The sequence below is a fragment of the Dipodomys ordii genome, unplaced genomic scaffold (assembly GCF_000151885.1).
Source record: "Dipodomys ordii isolate 6190 unplaced genomic scaffold, Dord_2.0 Scaffold50, whole genome shotgun sequence".
Classification (NCBI taxonomy): domain Eukaryota; kingdom Metazoa; phylum Chordata; class Mammalia; order Rodentia; family Heteromyidae; genus Dipodomys; species Dipodomys ordii.
Genome location: NW_012267266.1, coordinates 5,337,940 through 5,354,874, shown reverse-complemented (window position 1 = coordinate 5,354,874; position 16,935 = coordinate 5,337,940). Strand labels below are relative to the sequence as shown.

Here is a 16,935-nt window from a genome sequence, read left to right as displayed (position 1 = left end):
TGGCTCAAGTGGTAGAGCGCTAGCCTTGAGCTGAAGAGCTGAGGGACAGTGCCCAGGCCCAGAGTTCAGGCCCCATGACCGGACCCAAAAGAAAAAAAAAAAAGAAAAAGCATATGATGGCATGCACCTGCCATCTCAAATAAATGGGAATCTTAGGTAGTTGTCCAGGGTGGTATAGGCAAAATATGAGTCCACTGGAAAATGTCAGAGTACTTGCTTAGTAGGTATGAAGCTCTGAATTAAAAAAAAAAAAAAAAGGTGGGGGGGGCAGGGAGCTGGGTAGAGTGGTAGAGTGTTTGCTAGCATACATGAAGTCCTGGGTTCAATTCCTCAGTACCACATAAGCCAGAAGTAGCACTGTGGCTCAAGGATTAGAGTGCTAGCCTTGAGCAAACGCAGCTCAGGGATAGTGCCCAAGCCCTGAGTTCAAGCCCCACGACTGACAAAAAAAATATCAGGGGTATGGCTCAAGCTGTAGAGCATCTGCCTACCAATATTGAGGCCCTGTGTTGAATCTCCATTATCACAATAAAGAAAACAGAATGTTCTTGCTTAGACATGGTGAAAGAGACAAGCAACATATGAATTAAAAAAAAATAGCCGGGCACTGGTGGCTCACGCCTATAATCCTAGCTACTCAGAAGGCTGAGATCTGAGGAACATGGTTCAAAGCCAGCCTGGGCAGGAAATGTCTGTGAAACTCTTATCTCCAATAAACTATCAGAAAATGGAAGTGGCGCTGTAGCTCAAGTGGTAGAGCGCTAGCCTTGAGCTGAAGGGCTGAGGAACAGCGCTCAAGCCCAGAGTTCAAGCCCCACAAAAGACAAAAAAATAAAATAAAAAATAAAAGCTGGAGCCAGGTGCTGGTGCTTCACACCTATAATCCTAGCTACTCAGGAGGCTGAGATATGAAGATTGAGGTTCAAAGCCAGCCTACACAGGAAAGTCTATGAGACTCTATCTTCAATTAACCATCAAAAGCCAGAATTGGAGTTGTGGCTCAAGTGGTAGAGTACTGGCCTTGAACAAAAAAAGTTCAGGGATAGTATCCAGACCTGAGTTCAAGCCCCAGGTCCAGCACAAAAATCGAAACAAACAATCTGGAGTTGGGCTCACATTTAATACTAGATCTCCAGGAAGCTGAGATCTGAGGATCAGTGATACAAGAAAGTTTGTGAGACTTTCATCTCCAATTAACGAGCAAAAAACTAGAAGGGGAGCTGTAGCTCAAGTGCAGCACTAGCCTTGAATGAAAAATCTCCGGCTGGGAATGTGGCTTAGTGGTAGAGAACTTGTCTAACATGCATGAAGCCCTGAGTTCAATTCCTCAGTACCATATAAACAGAAAAAGCAGGAAGTGGCAGTGTGGCTCAAGTGGTAGAGTGCTAAACTTGAGCAAAGGAAGCTCAGGGACAGTGTCCAGGCTGAGTTCAAAAAGTGTTTGCACAAACATACAATCAAACCAAACTGGGTGTGGCACTTATAGCTCAGACTTATAATCTTAGCTATTCAAGAGGGTAAAATCTCAAGCAAGTTTGAAAACCAAGGTTAGCCAGAGAATTGGTCCAGTAGGGAAACACTAAAATACTAAAGTTTCTGAATAGAGTTTTATTTAGTACTTTTCTACTTAAATGCAACAGGCATACCATAGAAAAGTTTGAGAAATTCTATCTCCAATTAACCAGCAAAAAAGCTGGACTATGAGACTCTCTCAAAAACAAGCTGCAGCCAGGTGACTCATGCCTGTAATGCTGGTTACTACTCAGGAGGCTGAGATCTGAGAATCACAGGTCAAAGCCAGCCCAGGATAGGAAAGTCCAGGAGACTCTTATCTCCAATTAAACACCAGAAAACCAGAAGTGGCACTGTAGCTCAAGAGGTAGAGTGCTCGTCTTTGAGTTGAAGAGCTCAAAGACAGCGCCGAAGCCCAGAGTTCAAGCCCCACGACCACCACCAACAACAAAAAAAGCCAGCTCAGGCAAAACAATCCCAACACTCATATTTCTAAATAACCAGCAAAAGACCAGAAGTGGGAATATGGTTCAGTAGCCTGGCTGAATTCTAGTACCCGCCAAAAGAAAGTGTTAAAAGTGTGTCAGCCAAGGAAGCAAGCCAAGCAAGCATTAGGTCCTGAGTTCAAGCCCTGGTACCCGGAAAACAAAAATGAAAAACAAATGAAACAAAAAAAGGGGCATTGGTAGCTCATTCCTGTAATCCTACTTAGGTAGCTCAGATCTGAGGCTCATACTTTGAAGAGAGCCCAGGTAGGAAAGTCCATGAGATTGTTCTCTCTTAATTAACCACCAAAAAGTTGAAATGGAGCTGTGGTTCAAGTGATACATTACTAGCTTTGAGCAAAAAAGCTCGGGGATAGCACACAGGCCCTGAATTCAAGCCCTAGGACCAGTACAAACATACACAAACACATACAAAGTCACACACAAACCAAACCATGTAAAAACCTGGGTATGATACCTAGCACTGAAAATTTAAATGAAAGAAAAATCCTACAAAACCCTTAAGGAACTGAATTTGCCCAAGAAAAGAAGAATCTTCTATCATAATTACTTCACCATACCAGATAAAAACCAAAATAACTTGAGCAACAATTACAGCCCCATGTGTCCCTGATGCTTATTCTAAGTAAAATACAATTCTTCCCTTGAGATCACTGCAGAAACACAAAGAGCCTCAAAGTACCTGAATCTGTTCCAAGACATCTCGCTGCATCTCTACTGCCATATGATAAACATCATGGTCTGAGCTATTATACATTACAGCATTCTGAAACATCAGCATAATGTCACGCTGGAATTCAGCAGTACTGCGGATTAGCCCATTTTCAATGTTTTTCTTAATAGTTGATAAATCCATAGGCCTAAAAAAAAAAAGAATGAGAAAATAGCAGTGGAGAAAGAAAAAAAGACCCATCTGGATCTCTAAATATATTATCAGCATATACATATATATCTTCTCAAATATACCTTCAGTCCCAGCAGTCAAGATTCAAATGCCAATCTATCATCCCAAAATATGCACATAACACAAAAAAGTCAGTGTGTATAATAAGCAACGAAAAAAGCAAGAAATGAGCTTAAGTTCTTTAGACTATCAGCAACTGGGTAAGTTTACCACTACCCTTACAAATACTTATGTTAAACTTACTAAGGTGCTAGTGGGCTCATGCTCATGCTGCAAGTGGCTCAAGTGGCAAAGTGCTAGCCTTGAGCAAAAAAACCCTCATGGACAGTAGACAAACCATGAGTTCAAGCCCCAGCACTGGCACACACATACACACACGCATGCACACACAGACACACACAACTGGAACTAGAGGTATGGCTTAAGTAGTTGGACTCCAGCCTTGAGCAAAAAAGGTAAAGAACAGCACCAAGGCCCTGAGTTCAAGCCCCAGCCAGTATCAGAATGGACACACATAGAAACAAACACAAATACAACACAACAAAAACAACAAAACCCTCTGCAACAGAAAAAGAGAAAAACCCTACTATTTAAAGCAAAAATTCACTTAAGTCTTAACAACTTATAACTTAGGCAAGTCAGTATGCTACACTATGTGTCCTTACCTTTGTACAATGCTGTGGTAACCAGGTGCTATGTCATCTGTAACAGGTTGTAGGAAGACATTGGCATACCTGTCCCAAAACCAGTAAGGTATAATTATTCTCTAGAAGCATAGAGGGAACTTAATTTATGTAACTGAAAGTACTGAAAGCCACCATAAAATTGTGGACCATAGAAATCTACTTGACATTTTTCTAAGCTAACAAAGAGGAGCAGGAGAAAATGAACATACTGACTGGCAAGTCTAGTTACCTATGATTAGCTGCAGCTCTCCATACAAGCATGATAGCTTTCTTCCAGATTTTCTGGGCCTGAATAGCTTCTTGATCTTCGCTGCAGACAGAGCTAAAATACAGAAATTCTACTTAGCACAAGTTGATGCATCTTTCTTTTTTCAAAATAAACTTTTTTCTTTTTTTGGTTAACTATTTGTTCAAGGCCAAGAAAGAGAAGGGATTCTCTTCTAGACTGGGAGCATGGATTAAGTGGTTACAGTGCCTACCTACCCAACATGAGGTCCTGAGTTCAAATCCAAGTACTTCCAAAAAAAAAAAGAGATCCTATACTTTTTCACCTTTACTGCATTGCATTTGCCTCAAAGAATGAATTTCAGATACTCACAATTGTGAAGAAGCAGGGCTGCTGGGAATGGAGTCTGCCAGTGTATGTGACTGCAGAGTAGCATTGTGTATACTAAAGCCATCATCACTCTCACTCACAGGGGGTTCATTATCCATTTCTGACAAATAGCCTTCTCCTTGATCTTCTTCCTTAGGTTCCTCTAGGCTGGCTGCTTCACTGACTCCATCTTCCTCCTCATCCTCACCTGGGGCATCCTTAGACATAATGTGTTACAGTCAATAAATGTAAGCAAAGCACTATTAAACATGATCTATATTTTGGGTTAGATCAGTTCTAGAAATTGCCTCACACTGTTTCTTGGCTAAGCCCTCTGACTTTGTACTACCCTCTACTTTCAGACTTTCACTAAGTAAGGTAATTTAGTACCTGGACAAATAAAGGCCAGGATTGTTTAAGAAGAAGGGAAAAAAAAAAAAAAGCTACTTACTTAATACTAAGCTAAGAGGCGTTCCTTCTTTCCCCTTGCTCTTGAGAGGAACTCTGACCCTGGGTACAAAGTTACCAAAAATAGTTTTATTTCATGTCTCATCTGATGGAGCAAGCTCACACCGAATTACTTTTAAGTCTGTCAATTATTGCTTTTAGTAGCTTAATTATTAGTGTGATTTCCTGTGTGTTCTCCCTTGCATTTCTATTCACTCTAAACAATTCTAGGTATATCAATTATATTTCGTGCAATATATGCACAGAAAAGACTATGATCTTTCAAACTCAGATGGGAAGCACATATTGCTTTAGTAATCCCACTATGCCAGATTGTCCACTGTAGCTTCCCCTCATGCAAATCCTTAACAATCTCATCTCAAAGAATAAAGATGTGTTTACTAAAATATATTAAAAAGGTTGTGCTATAAGGAAATCTAATCATATGGCAAGAGGAATAAAGAAAAGTCTGAAATACCTTTATCTGGCTTCCAAAAATAGTCCCTGATTCTTCTTTCAATGATTCTGCAGAGGAGAGAAAGACTACCTGAAGATTTTTCCACCTTAGCCTTCCCCTTCCTATGGACCACAATCCCTTGCAGCTCTCCTTTCCATGCTGACCTGTTCTATCTCCTCTACTTGCCCACAACCCACAATCCCTCACAAGCCAAAGCAAATGATATCAAGTTAGTTACAGAGTATAGATTTCTTGATCTTTATTTACCTGACATTTCAAACTTGTGCTGAGTCTCTGCTTCTAAAGGGTCTTCAATGGGATTTGAGCCATGTGATGGGGACAACATGCTTTCAGGGGATGCCTGAAGACCAGCAAAGAACAAGTATCTTAAATACTGGTAAACTTATCCTTCACCGTTTTTATTCTTCAATAATAATGAGGCTATCTTATTAAATACCTCTGTCTTCACAGTTGTGAGTGGTATCTCCTCGCCTTTTCCACTGGAAACATCTGCTTCAGCAATATCTCCAGTTGCAATACTCCTGGGTTCTTCATCTAAATCTTGGCTCCTGAGTTCTGGTGGCTCCATACTTGTGGCTGGACCAACCCCAGAAACGATTTCAGTTCCTGAAATGCCTGGCTCTGGTTCTGCAGGTTCCACCTTGATCTCAACACCTGACTCCCTGATGTCTACCAGTTCATGGATCCTCTTATTTTCTGTTTCCTCAAAGTCTAGTCTCTCTTGTTTGACTGTCATCTCTGGTGCAGGTAGAGGTACTGGCTTGTCCCGCTCCTGCTGGATTGTGTGCTCCCAGGGGCCAGGTAGGGACTGGGGATCATCATTCTCTTCACAGAATGACAGTGCTGCCTCCACAGCTGCCACATCCAGCACTTCAGGGTGATCATCTACCTGTTTCATAATATGAAGATTGTTGAGGTCACAGAAAAAAAAAAGTTCCATTTTGCTAGCACTTAATAAAATGACATTAATCTATAGCCTCTCTCCTCATTTGTTCCATGTAGTACAGGCACCCGTCCTGTGCAAATCAATAACAGGGATGCTATAGGAAGATAAGAAGTATGTCAGTACCAAAGAGCTTTTAGACTAGAGAAATGGAGATGGCAGAAGCAGGAGAGCTGTTTAAATAACTCTTACTATGAGAAGCAAACACAAGAAACCTAGAGAAGCCTATATAGAATCAAAAGACTTACTTACCTTGTCCTCAATGATAGCAATGATGTCTCCAACTGTCTCAAAGTCCAATTCTTCGCCTGTGTAAGACACAGCAATATCCATCTTCTCGGCCAGATCTAAATCTTCCTTCCCATCTATGCTTGGAGGCTTTGATGCACCAGGAGCCTCTGCTACCCCTGATCGGAAACACTCTTCTTTGATAGAATTAATTATCATGGAGATTTCATTGCTATCCATGGAAACAGTCACAGTATGTGGATCCCCCACAGCCTCCATGGGAACACAGGTGTCAGGCTGACTCACTGAATAACAGGAAGAGAAAAACATCTCAGAAACTTAAAGGGTATTAAGTGGCAACTCAAAGATCACGCCAGAACTGTAAACCAATGACTACACAGTTAAGGTCAGAAAGTCAAGATCTGCCTGTTTTCCTCTCCCCCATTATATTAGAAAGTAAGAACATTCTCAGGCCTGCTCATATTTGTACAGTTAAACCTCTCTCCCCATCCCCAGAACACAATGCCCACCCATATCATTGTTTTTCATATCCTTGTTTTCCTAAGATTAAAGATGGCACATGTCTGTGGGAAATACAAACATCTGAATCGTGTTCATGCTCTTAGACATCTTTAACCAAAGCTCACAATACAAATTTTGGTCCTAGTGGCTGCTCAGGGCGTGGGTAAAGGACGCACCTGGAGCTACACTTTCAGGAGTGGAGACAGCTGGAGCAGAGGATGGTGCTGGCAGCGCAGGCATCATGACAATTGTAGCCTGGGACACAGACTCTACAGGGGGTGGCACAAGTTTAACTGGAGGTTCACTGGCAACAGTAGTGAAGGAAGCAAGAGGTGTGGTGAACTGTGTAGGACCAGCTTCTAAAAGCCGGGAAAGAGTAGGAGCACCTAACAAAGAGGTACACAAAATGAGGTAAGAAGAAAGCACATGAACAAGAAGCAATAGCCTTAAGACCCAACCAAGAATTTTTTTATAGTTTCAAAGAATGAAAGCAATTCCTGTGTTGAATAAGCTTACCCTCTCCCAAAGTGGGGAACCCTTTATTCTCCCAAGGACCATTTGGATATTCATAACATCCTGACAAGCAGGTGGCTGCAGCTAGCCAACAAGCACACACACACATCTAGTCAATCATGTCTTAAATAATATTGCAGGCCTTGTATGATGCTCATAGACAGACAGTGTGCATCCCTGATTTGCTGCTGCTGCTGCATCCGTGCATGCATGCGTGTATGTTCTAGTCCTAGGGCTTGAACTCAGGGCCTGAGTACTGTCCTGGAGCTTCTTTTGCTCAAGGCTAGTGCTATACCACTTGAGGCACAGCTCCACTTCCTGTTCTTACTTCCTTTACCCTCACTTAAAATCTTAGTCCAAGTTAATACAACACAAAAATATGTATCAGAGCTGGGAATGTGGCTTAGTGGTAGAGTGCTTGCTTAGCATGCATGAAGCCCTGGGTTCAATTCCTCAGCACCACATAAACAGAAAAAGCCAGAAGTGGTACTGTGGCTCAAGATTAAGTGGTAGAATGCTAGCCTTGAGCAAAAGAAGCTCAGGGAAGTGTTCAAGACCCAGGACTGGCCAAAAAAAAAAAAAAAATCAAAAGTAGGTGGTCATTTTTCCTTAGAGGAAAATTAGTAACACTATTAATAACAAAATTAAAACAACAACAAAAAACCAAGACATTCAAGAGGCTGAGGCAGAAAGATTTTGTTAAGGCAAGATTTCACGAGTTTGAGCCCAGTCTGGACTACACAGTGAGTTTCAGACTAGCTTGGAGTACACATTGAGACCTTCAGACCCTATCTCAAAAAGCAAAAACCAGCCAAATACTTGTAATCCTAGCTATTAGGAGGCTGAGATCTGAGAATCACTGTTCAAGTTAGCCCAGACAGAATGGTCGATGAGACTCTTATCTCCAACTAGCCAGCTAAAAGCTGTAAGTAGAGGTATGGCTCAAGTGATAAAGCATAAACGGTAAGTTGAAAAGTCATGCTAGAGTTCAAGGCCCTGAATTCAAGCACCCCTCCACCCCCTACCATGCATACACCGCTAGGTACTATACTGGTGATTCACACCTATAATCCTAACTATGGTCTGAGGATGGCTTGAAGCCAGCCCAGGCAGGAAAGTCTGTAAGACTCTTATCTCCAATTAAACACACAGGCAGAAAGTGAGAAGTGGAACTGAGGCTCAAGTGATAGAACACAAGCTCTGAGCAAAGAAGCTTAAGGACAATGCCTAGGCCCTAAATTCAAGACCCAGGACTGGCACCATTAACTCTAAACATATATACACATATACATACATAAACAAACAGGCCAGGCACTGGCAACTCATACTTGTAATCCTAGCTTCTTAGGAGGCTGATATTGGGAGGCTCTCAGACTGATGCCAGCTCAAGCAGAAATTTGCAAAACTGTGAGCTAGGTGAGGTGGCACAGCTATCCCACAGTTATCCCAGCTATGACAAGGAAGCCAAATAAATGCCTGAACAGAAAGTAAAGCCTATTTCAAAAATATTAGCAAGTATGGAAGTTGTAGCACAAGTGGTAAAGTATAAGCCATGAACATGAAAGCTGAGCAAATGGTAGAGTGCCAGCCAATAAGCAAATGTCAGATACTGTTTGTTTCCCAGTCTCAAATAAAAAGCTAAGCAGAGTACAAGGTCCTGAGTACTAACATGATTTAAAAAAAAAGTGTCCTCCAAATAAAAGGACAGTAGGCATGGCTCATCATTAAGAGTGCCTGCCTACAAGTGCAAAACCCTGAGTTCTATTAAAAATTTCAGTAGTACAGAAAACTGGTATGAAATCTGTCACTTCTGCTTAGGTTCAGCATGCTATAAACCTTTCAGGTTCAACAATATTCAGTGCCAATGTACTATGTTAGTATGGTATTTTGCATATGCCAGTTCTGAGGCTTGAACTCAGGGCCTGGAGGCTGTCCCTGAATCGCTTTATACTCAAGACCAGCGTTCTCCCACTTAAGCTATAGTACCACTTCTGGTTTTTGAGTGGTTAATTGGAGTCTCATAGGGTCTTTTCTGCCCAGGTTGGCTTCAAACCACAATCCTCAGATCCTGGCCCCCTGAACAGCCAGAATTACAGGTGTGAGCCACTGGTGCCTGGCACTCCTGAGCTTTTTTGCTCAAGACTAGCATTCTACCGTTGAGCCATAACTCCACTTCCAGCTTTTGGATAGTTTAGTGGAGATAAGAGTCTCATGAATTTTCCTACCTGGGCTCGCTCTGAACAGTGATCCTCAGATATCAGCCTATGGGAGTAGCTAGAATTACAGGCACAAACAACTGGCACTGGCCTGTAAAGTTATTTTATACTTTAAAAATTTTCTACTTCATTTAGTTCTCACCACATCTCTGTGAAGTAATAAAACAGGAAATTGAGTTTCAATGGTTAAGTTACCTATCTAAGGTCACAAAACTAACAAGTAGCAGGCCTGAGATTCAAGCCCAGACCTCTGGTTTTAAATGTCTTTCCCTAAAATAATCTTAGGTATCTATCATTCTACAAATTCATAAGCCACAGAAAAGCAACTTCATTATCAACTTTACTATTCCTCTCATCAACAATCAGGGCTATCAATACTTTGAAGACAGACTAGATTAATAATCTTGAATACTATGTTGTTTAACAAAGCAGCTACAAAACTGAAAAGGAAACTGGGCTTTAAATCTAAGATTAACTTTCTTTTATAACAAACATCGAAACCAAATGTTACATCTCTCAAGTAGATAAAGGAAGAGTAGTGACTTACCTGAGGCAGCAGGGGAGGCTGCAACAGTATTGGGTGTTTGCTGTATCTCCCCACCATGTATCATGGGAAGGACCCCGCCTACCTCCAGGAGGACACCCGTACTGTTCAGGTGACTAGAAGCGACAGCCATTTCACTTTCATTGACCTACCAGGGAAGAATAGAAGTGAAGGCTACACTCAAGCTTTCTTTCATTGCTGCTTCCCAAAAAAGCTACAGCAGTCAATCAAACTTCTTGAAACTAAATCTACTATCTACAGAGAATAATTTAGGATCCAGGGGAAACTCTAAACTATAATGTTCAGAACTCATTTGACAAGTGTTCTCTAGGGAAGAAAACCAAAATAATCATGGTTCAGATACCTCAGGACCCAAGGACATGAACAACTTACTTTATTACTATTGTTTTTTTTTAAATTAACATTTAAGTCCCAGGCACTCCCTTCCAAGTACTAAAACTACAGCTCTCAAACACCCACAGAAGTCTCCATACCAGTCTGGGGCTAGTAGGCAGGAGGCTGCCCTTCTTCAAGAGCTCTGACAGCAGAGGGGAGGGGGGTGGAGTTGCTTTCTGTCCAAGCATCTTTTTCTGGGGTGAATCATCTGTTACTGGGGTCATGGGGGCTTCTAAGGGTGCAGAGCCTGGAGGAAGGGTGTCAGGAATCCCAGGAAACGAGGTGACTGGGGTACTCGGCAAAGTCCCAGGGGTTACCTAAGAGACAACAGAGAACCTTTATCTGACTTCTCAAACTATGGAAGGTTCCCTAATAATCTGGATGGGTTAGTGTGGCTATTATTTTATTAGTTCTGAGTAGATATGCCCAGAAACCCTCTAACCCTCCTGCTCTCTTCCCCACAATATTTTTCCTTCCACCCACTCTGATTTACAAGAACCCAAACAGATTCCATCCACTTGCCACTAACAATCTCCTTACCCACTATCACTCTTATTTATAAAGAACTGAACCTCACTCTAGTAGGACTTTTTTAAAGACTAGTGTATTTAGCTAATAAATTTCTGAAGAGTTTCACCTATCTCTCAAAAGGTCAAAAGCCTTCATGCTTTTAAATGGTCCATATTTATCTTATATATATATAAACAGAGTACATGGTAAGTTTAGTCTTTAGCATTGAGATCAAGAGAAAAAATTGTTTCTAGACAAAAAGTGTTTTCCTCATTACTCAGCTCTCAGTTGACTTATTGCCCCTTCAGAGATCAATTTCAATGGATGGAAATATACTCACCCCAGAGGTAGCCTCTTCCATCGTGGTTGGGGTCAAGTCTCCAAGTGGATAATCACCTCCTGGGGAGGCAGAATCTATAGGAGAGCGGACCATCACAGTAGGTAACCTCCGAGGGGGTGTTTTTACTGCTTGCCGGGCTAGAACACAAAAAAAGAACAGTCTAAATACTCCAGAGTAAATAATCAGAACATGGTAGCCTATTCCTAATCCAGCTACATAGCAGATAGGTAGGAGGATCTCCATCCCATGTCTGCCCCAGCAAAAACTCAGCTCAGATTAAAAACAAAACAAAACAAAAAACTTGAGATGCCATCTGAAAATGAACTAGACAAAAATGGCTGGCTAAAACGGTAACCCAGTACAAAAAAAAAAGAAAAACCAGACACAGAGGCTGTTGTATTATAATGAACAATTATAACATATTATTATATATTATATACTATGTACATTATATATATTGTGTGTATATATATATATATATTATAATGAACTATTATAAGTTTGAATTTGAAATCTTTAATACTTTTGAAGATGAATTATTTTTGCTGTTTTTGTGCTGGTACTGGGGCTTGAACTGGGGGCTAAGCACTTTCCTTGAGCAGTTTTCTCAAGCTCATCACGTTTTTTTGCTAGTGCTCTATCACCTGAGCCACAGGTCCACTTTCTGCTTTTTTTGTGGTTAAATGGAGATAATAGTCACACAGACTTTGGCTGGCTTTGAATCATGATCCTCAGATCTCAGCCTCCTAAGTAGCTAGGATTCCAGGCTTGAGCCACCAGTGCCTGGCATTGATGGTTTTTCCTTCTTAGCCCAGTCTGTCTTAAGGTAGTTCTCATTAAGCAACCTAATTATCCTAAAGATTCTCAGAGTAGTATGTATTCTCTGGCTCCAAGTGGTAGAGCATCAGCTTTGGACAAAAACACCAACCAAGAGCCCAAACTCTGAAGTTTAAGCCCCAGCACAGGAACACACAAGCACATGAGTGCACCCACACACACACATTTTCTTCTTTCTTGCTATTACTCTACCACTTGAGCCACAGCACCATTTCTGGCATTTTCTGTTTATGTGGTACTGAGGAATTGAACCCAGGGCTTCATGAATGCTAGGCAAGTACTCTTACCACTAAACCACATTTCCAGACCGCCCCCCACCCCATTTTCTTCAATAACTTAAGTTTTGGTTTTTAAGAGCTATGAGCATGGCTCAAGTGGTAAAGCATCTATCAATTGCTAGCAGGCAAAGATCCTGAGTTCAAACTCTAGTGGTTCTTGCCAGTAATTCTAACTACTCAGAAGGCCAAGAACTGAAGATTATGATTCAAGGTCAGCTAAACAGCTAATAATCTTACCTCCAATGTAACCAACAAGAAGTGGAAAGTGGAACTGTGGCTCAAGTGGTAGAGAACAAAAAACTCATGGAAGTGTCCTTCAAGCCCCAGCATCCACACAAAACAAAAGACATACTTCAGAGGTTCACTGCTTGTAGTTGGCAAAAGCTCCCCTTGTCAAATAACTGCTCTTTTCCCAATCTTTCCACCTCTAAAATCCTTTGACTTTTGTGGGGCTTGAACTCAGGGCCTGGGTGCTGTCCCTAAGCCTCTTTGTGCTTAAAACTAATGTTCTACCACTTGAGCCACAGCACCACTTAGGGATTTTAGTGGTTAATTGGAGATAAGAGTCTCACAGGTACTTTTCTGCCCAGGCTGGCTTCGAATAGTAATCCTCACCTCAGCCTCCTGAGTAGCTAGTATTACAGGCGTGAGCCACCTGTGTGCAGCTCTTTTGACTTTCAAAACCTATGTTTCATATCTTATTATTAAGCCTCTGTATCCTAAGAGCTCATTTTCTAGGAGCTGTTTCCTTGACATTAAAGGATATTTCAATTGTGAAAGAAGATTATAGAAGTCTTTTTTCTTTTCCTTTTCTTTTGGTGCTGGTACTCAGGGCTTGGGTGCTGGGTGACCATGAGGCATACAGAAGGTACATGCAAAGAAAATTATAACTCTGACAGTATTGTTTTCTGGTAACTTTGTAATCATACCAGTGGACTAGAATGCCTAAATGGGGGAAGAAAAAAAAGAGGAGGCCATGAAAGAAAATTTAACTATTGGCTACTACCTTACAAAACAGTACTTCAACTATCATCAGCATGCAGTCATGAGCAAGCAATTTACTAAATAGGCAGAATTCAGATTACCTTGGTATGCAGCATCTGTTGCCTTCCTCTTTATTTCAGCCTCTTCTTCCTCTAGTTTCTTTTTCCTAAAAAGGGAATTAAGGGTTAAACCTAGTCAGCTTTTCTTATCTATAGTTCACAATACCTTCATGGCAGATGCTTTTCCCCCTCAGATAATTACTTTCCAGAGAAAAGGCCTAAATAGGAATTATAACCAGCAAAATAGGAACTGGGGGGTTTAGCAGCTCCCAGTTTTCTACTCAGGTAAAACAGAATAGTTATGGTCTCATACTGAAATGTTCTATCACATCTAAGTATCACTCCTTCTTCCCAAGCCACCAGACCTCTCTGTATCTTTTCCTATTTCAAGTCTAAATGGATGGTGGATAGAGGTAATAAACTACATTACTTGAGGGAATGAGAAAAGAGTATAGATAGAACTCACATTGCAATGTCATTGCAAAGCTCATCTAGTCGATTATCCATATGCCCAGCTTGAATTAGTTCTGCATCTCTTTTCAGCCGTCTGTAGGAAGAGGTAGAGATTGAGGATTTTTTTCTTTATGTTGCCCAGCCTGGCCTAAACTCATGGACTCAAGTAATTTTTTTGTTTTGTTTTGGGTTTTTTTTTGCAAGTCCTGGGGCCTGGTACTGTTCCTGAGCTTCTTTTACTCAGGGCTAACACTCTACTACTTGAGCCACAGTACCACTTTCAGCCTTTCTGTTTATGCAGTACTGAGGAATCAAACCCAGGGCTTTATACATGCTAGGCAAGTATTCTACCACTAAGGCACATTCCAACCCTCTGTTTTATTTTTTTTTAATCTGCTGATTTGTGAGCTGTGATCAATACCAGAAGTCAGACACTTCTGTCTTTCACAAGCATTTGATATGCTCTTGTAAGTACCTGTATTTCTCTTGGGTTTCCTTTATCACTTTCTTTAGTTCCTCAACTCTTTCAGCAGTCAGTTTCCGAACAATAACATCTTCAACAGTTTCCACCACTTCGCCTTTCTCACCCCGTTTCCGTCTATAGAAAATAAGAAAAAAATCTGAGTAAGAAAATACTTGTTCCTACTCACAAGCCTTCTTTGTCACTTAACCACAGAAAACTGCTATATCTATAATCCAGGTTTCCAATGTAAGCCATTTTATTAAAGACATTTGACTGTAATACCTCACTCTATACTCACTTTGGGGTCTCAGTGGTCTCCAAGAGTTCAGAGTATTGAGAAGCACAATGCTATGGAAAAAAGTAAAAATTTGATAAGCAAGCCTGGAAAGATTAAGCATTTAAATAGATTAAATAAAGATTTAGTGAAGAGAGCTACCTTCAAGATGTGTTTGTTTCTCAAGAGAGAGAATTACTTTACATTTAATCAGATTAAAGTAACAGAAAGATACAACTATGTCTTCTGGAGTAGTGTTTGTGTATTTGAGGCATCAACCTAATAATATATTTATGGCTAATATTTACTAGCAAGGCACTGTGCTATATGTTTGATATCTCTTACCTCAACTAATGTTACAACAATCCTAACTTATCTCTACTTTATAAACTAGAAAACTACGTATGATGTTCCAGAACTATGTATGACCCAGAACTGTGTAACTCCCAAGCTTGGGCTCTTAACTATTATACCACACTGAGAAGAAGAGTTTGTAAACTGAATATGGTTATACATGTCTGTACTCATAGCACTTAGGAAAACTGATGCAAGAATCTCTGGGTTACAAAATGAGATCCTGTTTCACAACAAAAAAGAAAAAAAAAAAGCTGGGTGCAAGTGGCTTACACTTAAAATGGCTACTCAAGAAGTTGAGATCTGATGATCAAGGTTTGAAGCTAGCGCAGGCAGAAAAGTCCCAGAGATTCTATCTTCAATTAACCAGCAAAAAAGCTGGAACTGGAGGTATGGCTTAAGTGGCAGAGTGCTAGCCCCTATCGAAGGGTGCAAGGCCCTTAAGACCACAAGAAGAGTTTGTAAAAGGAAAAAAATATCTTCAACTATTCTGCCATCATTGAATAAGAATAAGACAGAATCTGGTTAGGGAACTGAATTAACATCTCAATGACTATAAAGTAGCACTGAGGTGGTAATGATGAAAGATAACCCTGATTAAGATGTATTATATTACCAGGTGCTGGAGGCTCATGCCTGTAAACCCTAGCTATTCAGGAGACTGAGATCTGAGGATCACAGTTCAAAGCTAGCCCAGGTAGAAAAGTCCCCATGAGACTCTTATCTCCAAATAATCACTCAAAAACCAGAAGTGGAGCTATGGCTAAAAGTGAAAGAGAACATTAGCCTTGAGCAAAAAGAGCTCAGGGACAGAGCCTAGGCCCTGAGTTCAAGCCCTGTGACCAAAAAAATAAATAAATAAAATAAAAAATTTTAAAATAGCATGTTGAATTGAAATCCCTCCGTACAACTACCTAAAAAAATTAAAAAATTAAAAATTTAGCAAACTTGGAAAAAAAGAGCACTTGCTTGGTAACTTTTTTTTTTTTGGGGGGGGGGCCGATCCTGGAGCTTGAACTCAGAGCCTGGGCACTGCCCTTGAGCCTCTCTGTGCTCTAGGCTAGCATTCTATCACTTGAGCCACAACACCACTTCTGGTTTTTTGTTTATGTGGTACTGAGGAATTGAACCCAGGGCTTCATGCAAGCTAGGCAAGCACTCTACCACTAAGCTACATTCCCAGCCCCGTAACTTACTTTTTGAGAGAACCAGTCTGGAGGGCGGCCAGGTTCTGCAAAAGGCTTGATTGCTCTGCTAACTGATACCCTACAAAACGAGAATAGCCTTAATAAATAAATAATAAATGCACTAAACTGCTCAGAGTTCAAGGATTAGACTTCAAACTTTAGGTTTAAAAAAATACTGTCATTGGGAAGTGTCCTGAAATACCTTTCAATTTTTATAATTACCATTCATTTATTTTGAAATTCCGGGGATCAAACTCAGAGCCTCATATATGCTATCAAACACTATTAATGATCTTACACCTTCAGTCCTGAAGTATCTGATGGTGGAAAATGACAAAACTACTTAAAAAGTCACTACTAGATGACACATTGGTACACGCCTGTAATCTCAGTTACCTGGAACTCGGCATAAGGATTTCATGTTTGAGACTAGTCTGGGAAACACAGTAAGATTCTTATCTTCACAGGAGTCACTGCTAACCAAGTTTATCTGGATGATATGCTTACTATTCTAACTACGATATTTTTTTTTTTTTTTGGGTCCGGTCATGGGGCCTGAACTCTGGGCTGGGCGCTGTCCCTCAGATCTTCAGCTCAAGGCTAGCGCTCTACCAATTGAGCCCCAGCGCCACTTCCGGCTTTTTTCTTTTTGCTTATGTGGTGCTGAGGAATTGAACCCAGGGCCTCAGGCATGCAAGGCAAGCAC

At 40.9% G+C, this 16,935-nt stretch overlaps 1 protein-coding gene across 6 annotated transcripts in view; it reads right to left on the bottom strand.

Moving 5' to 3' along the window:
- Positions 1-16,935, bottom strand: part of Brd8 (bromodomain containing 8) — a 54,277-nt gene that overhangs the window by 31,056 nt on the left and 6,286 nt on the right. For 2 of the 6 annotated variants that reach the window (XM_013020418.1, XM_013020417.1), the window contains exons 3-19: positions 16,239-16,308; positions 14,713-14,762; positions 14,427-14,549; positions 13,965-14,045; positions 13,541-13,605; positions 11,341-11,477; positions 10,589-10,807; positions 10,098-10,242; positions 6,998-7,207; positions 6,324-6,604; positions 5,565-6,017; positions 5,375-5,468; positions 5,129-5,175; positions 4,207-4,421; positions 3,838-3,930; positions 3,588-3,656; positions 2,701-2,878 (exon numbers count right to left, since the gene is read on the bottom strand). In XM_013020418.1, coding sequence (XP_012875872.1) covers positions 2,701-2,878; positions 3,588-3,656; positions 3,838-3,930; positions 4,207-4,421; positions 5,129-5,175; positions 5,375-5,468; positions 5,565-6,017; positions 6,324-6,604; positions 6,998-7,207; positions 10,098-10,242; positions 10,589-10,807; positions 11,341-11,477; positions 13,541-13,605; positions 13,965-14,045; positions 14,427-14,549; positions 14,713-14,762; positions 16,239-16,308 — 2,530 coding nt within the window. The remainder of the gene's footprint in view (positions 1-2,700; positions 2,879-3,587; positions 3,657-3,837; positions 3,931-4,206; positions 4,422-5,128; positions 5,176-5,374; positions 5,469-5,564; positions 6,018-6,323; positions 6,605-6,997; positions 7,208-10,097; positions 10,243-10,588; positions 10,808-11,340; positions 11,478-13,540; positions 13,606-13,964; positions 14,046-14,426; positions 14,550-14,712; positions 14,763-16,238; positions 16,309-16,935) is intronic. The other 4 variants (XM_013020423.1, XM_013020421.1, XM_013020422.1 and 1 more) reach the window with 2 other exon arrangements.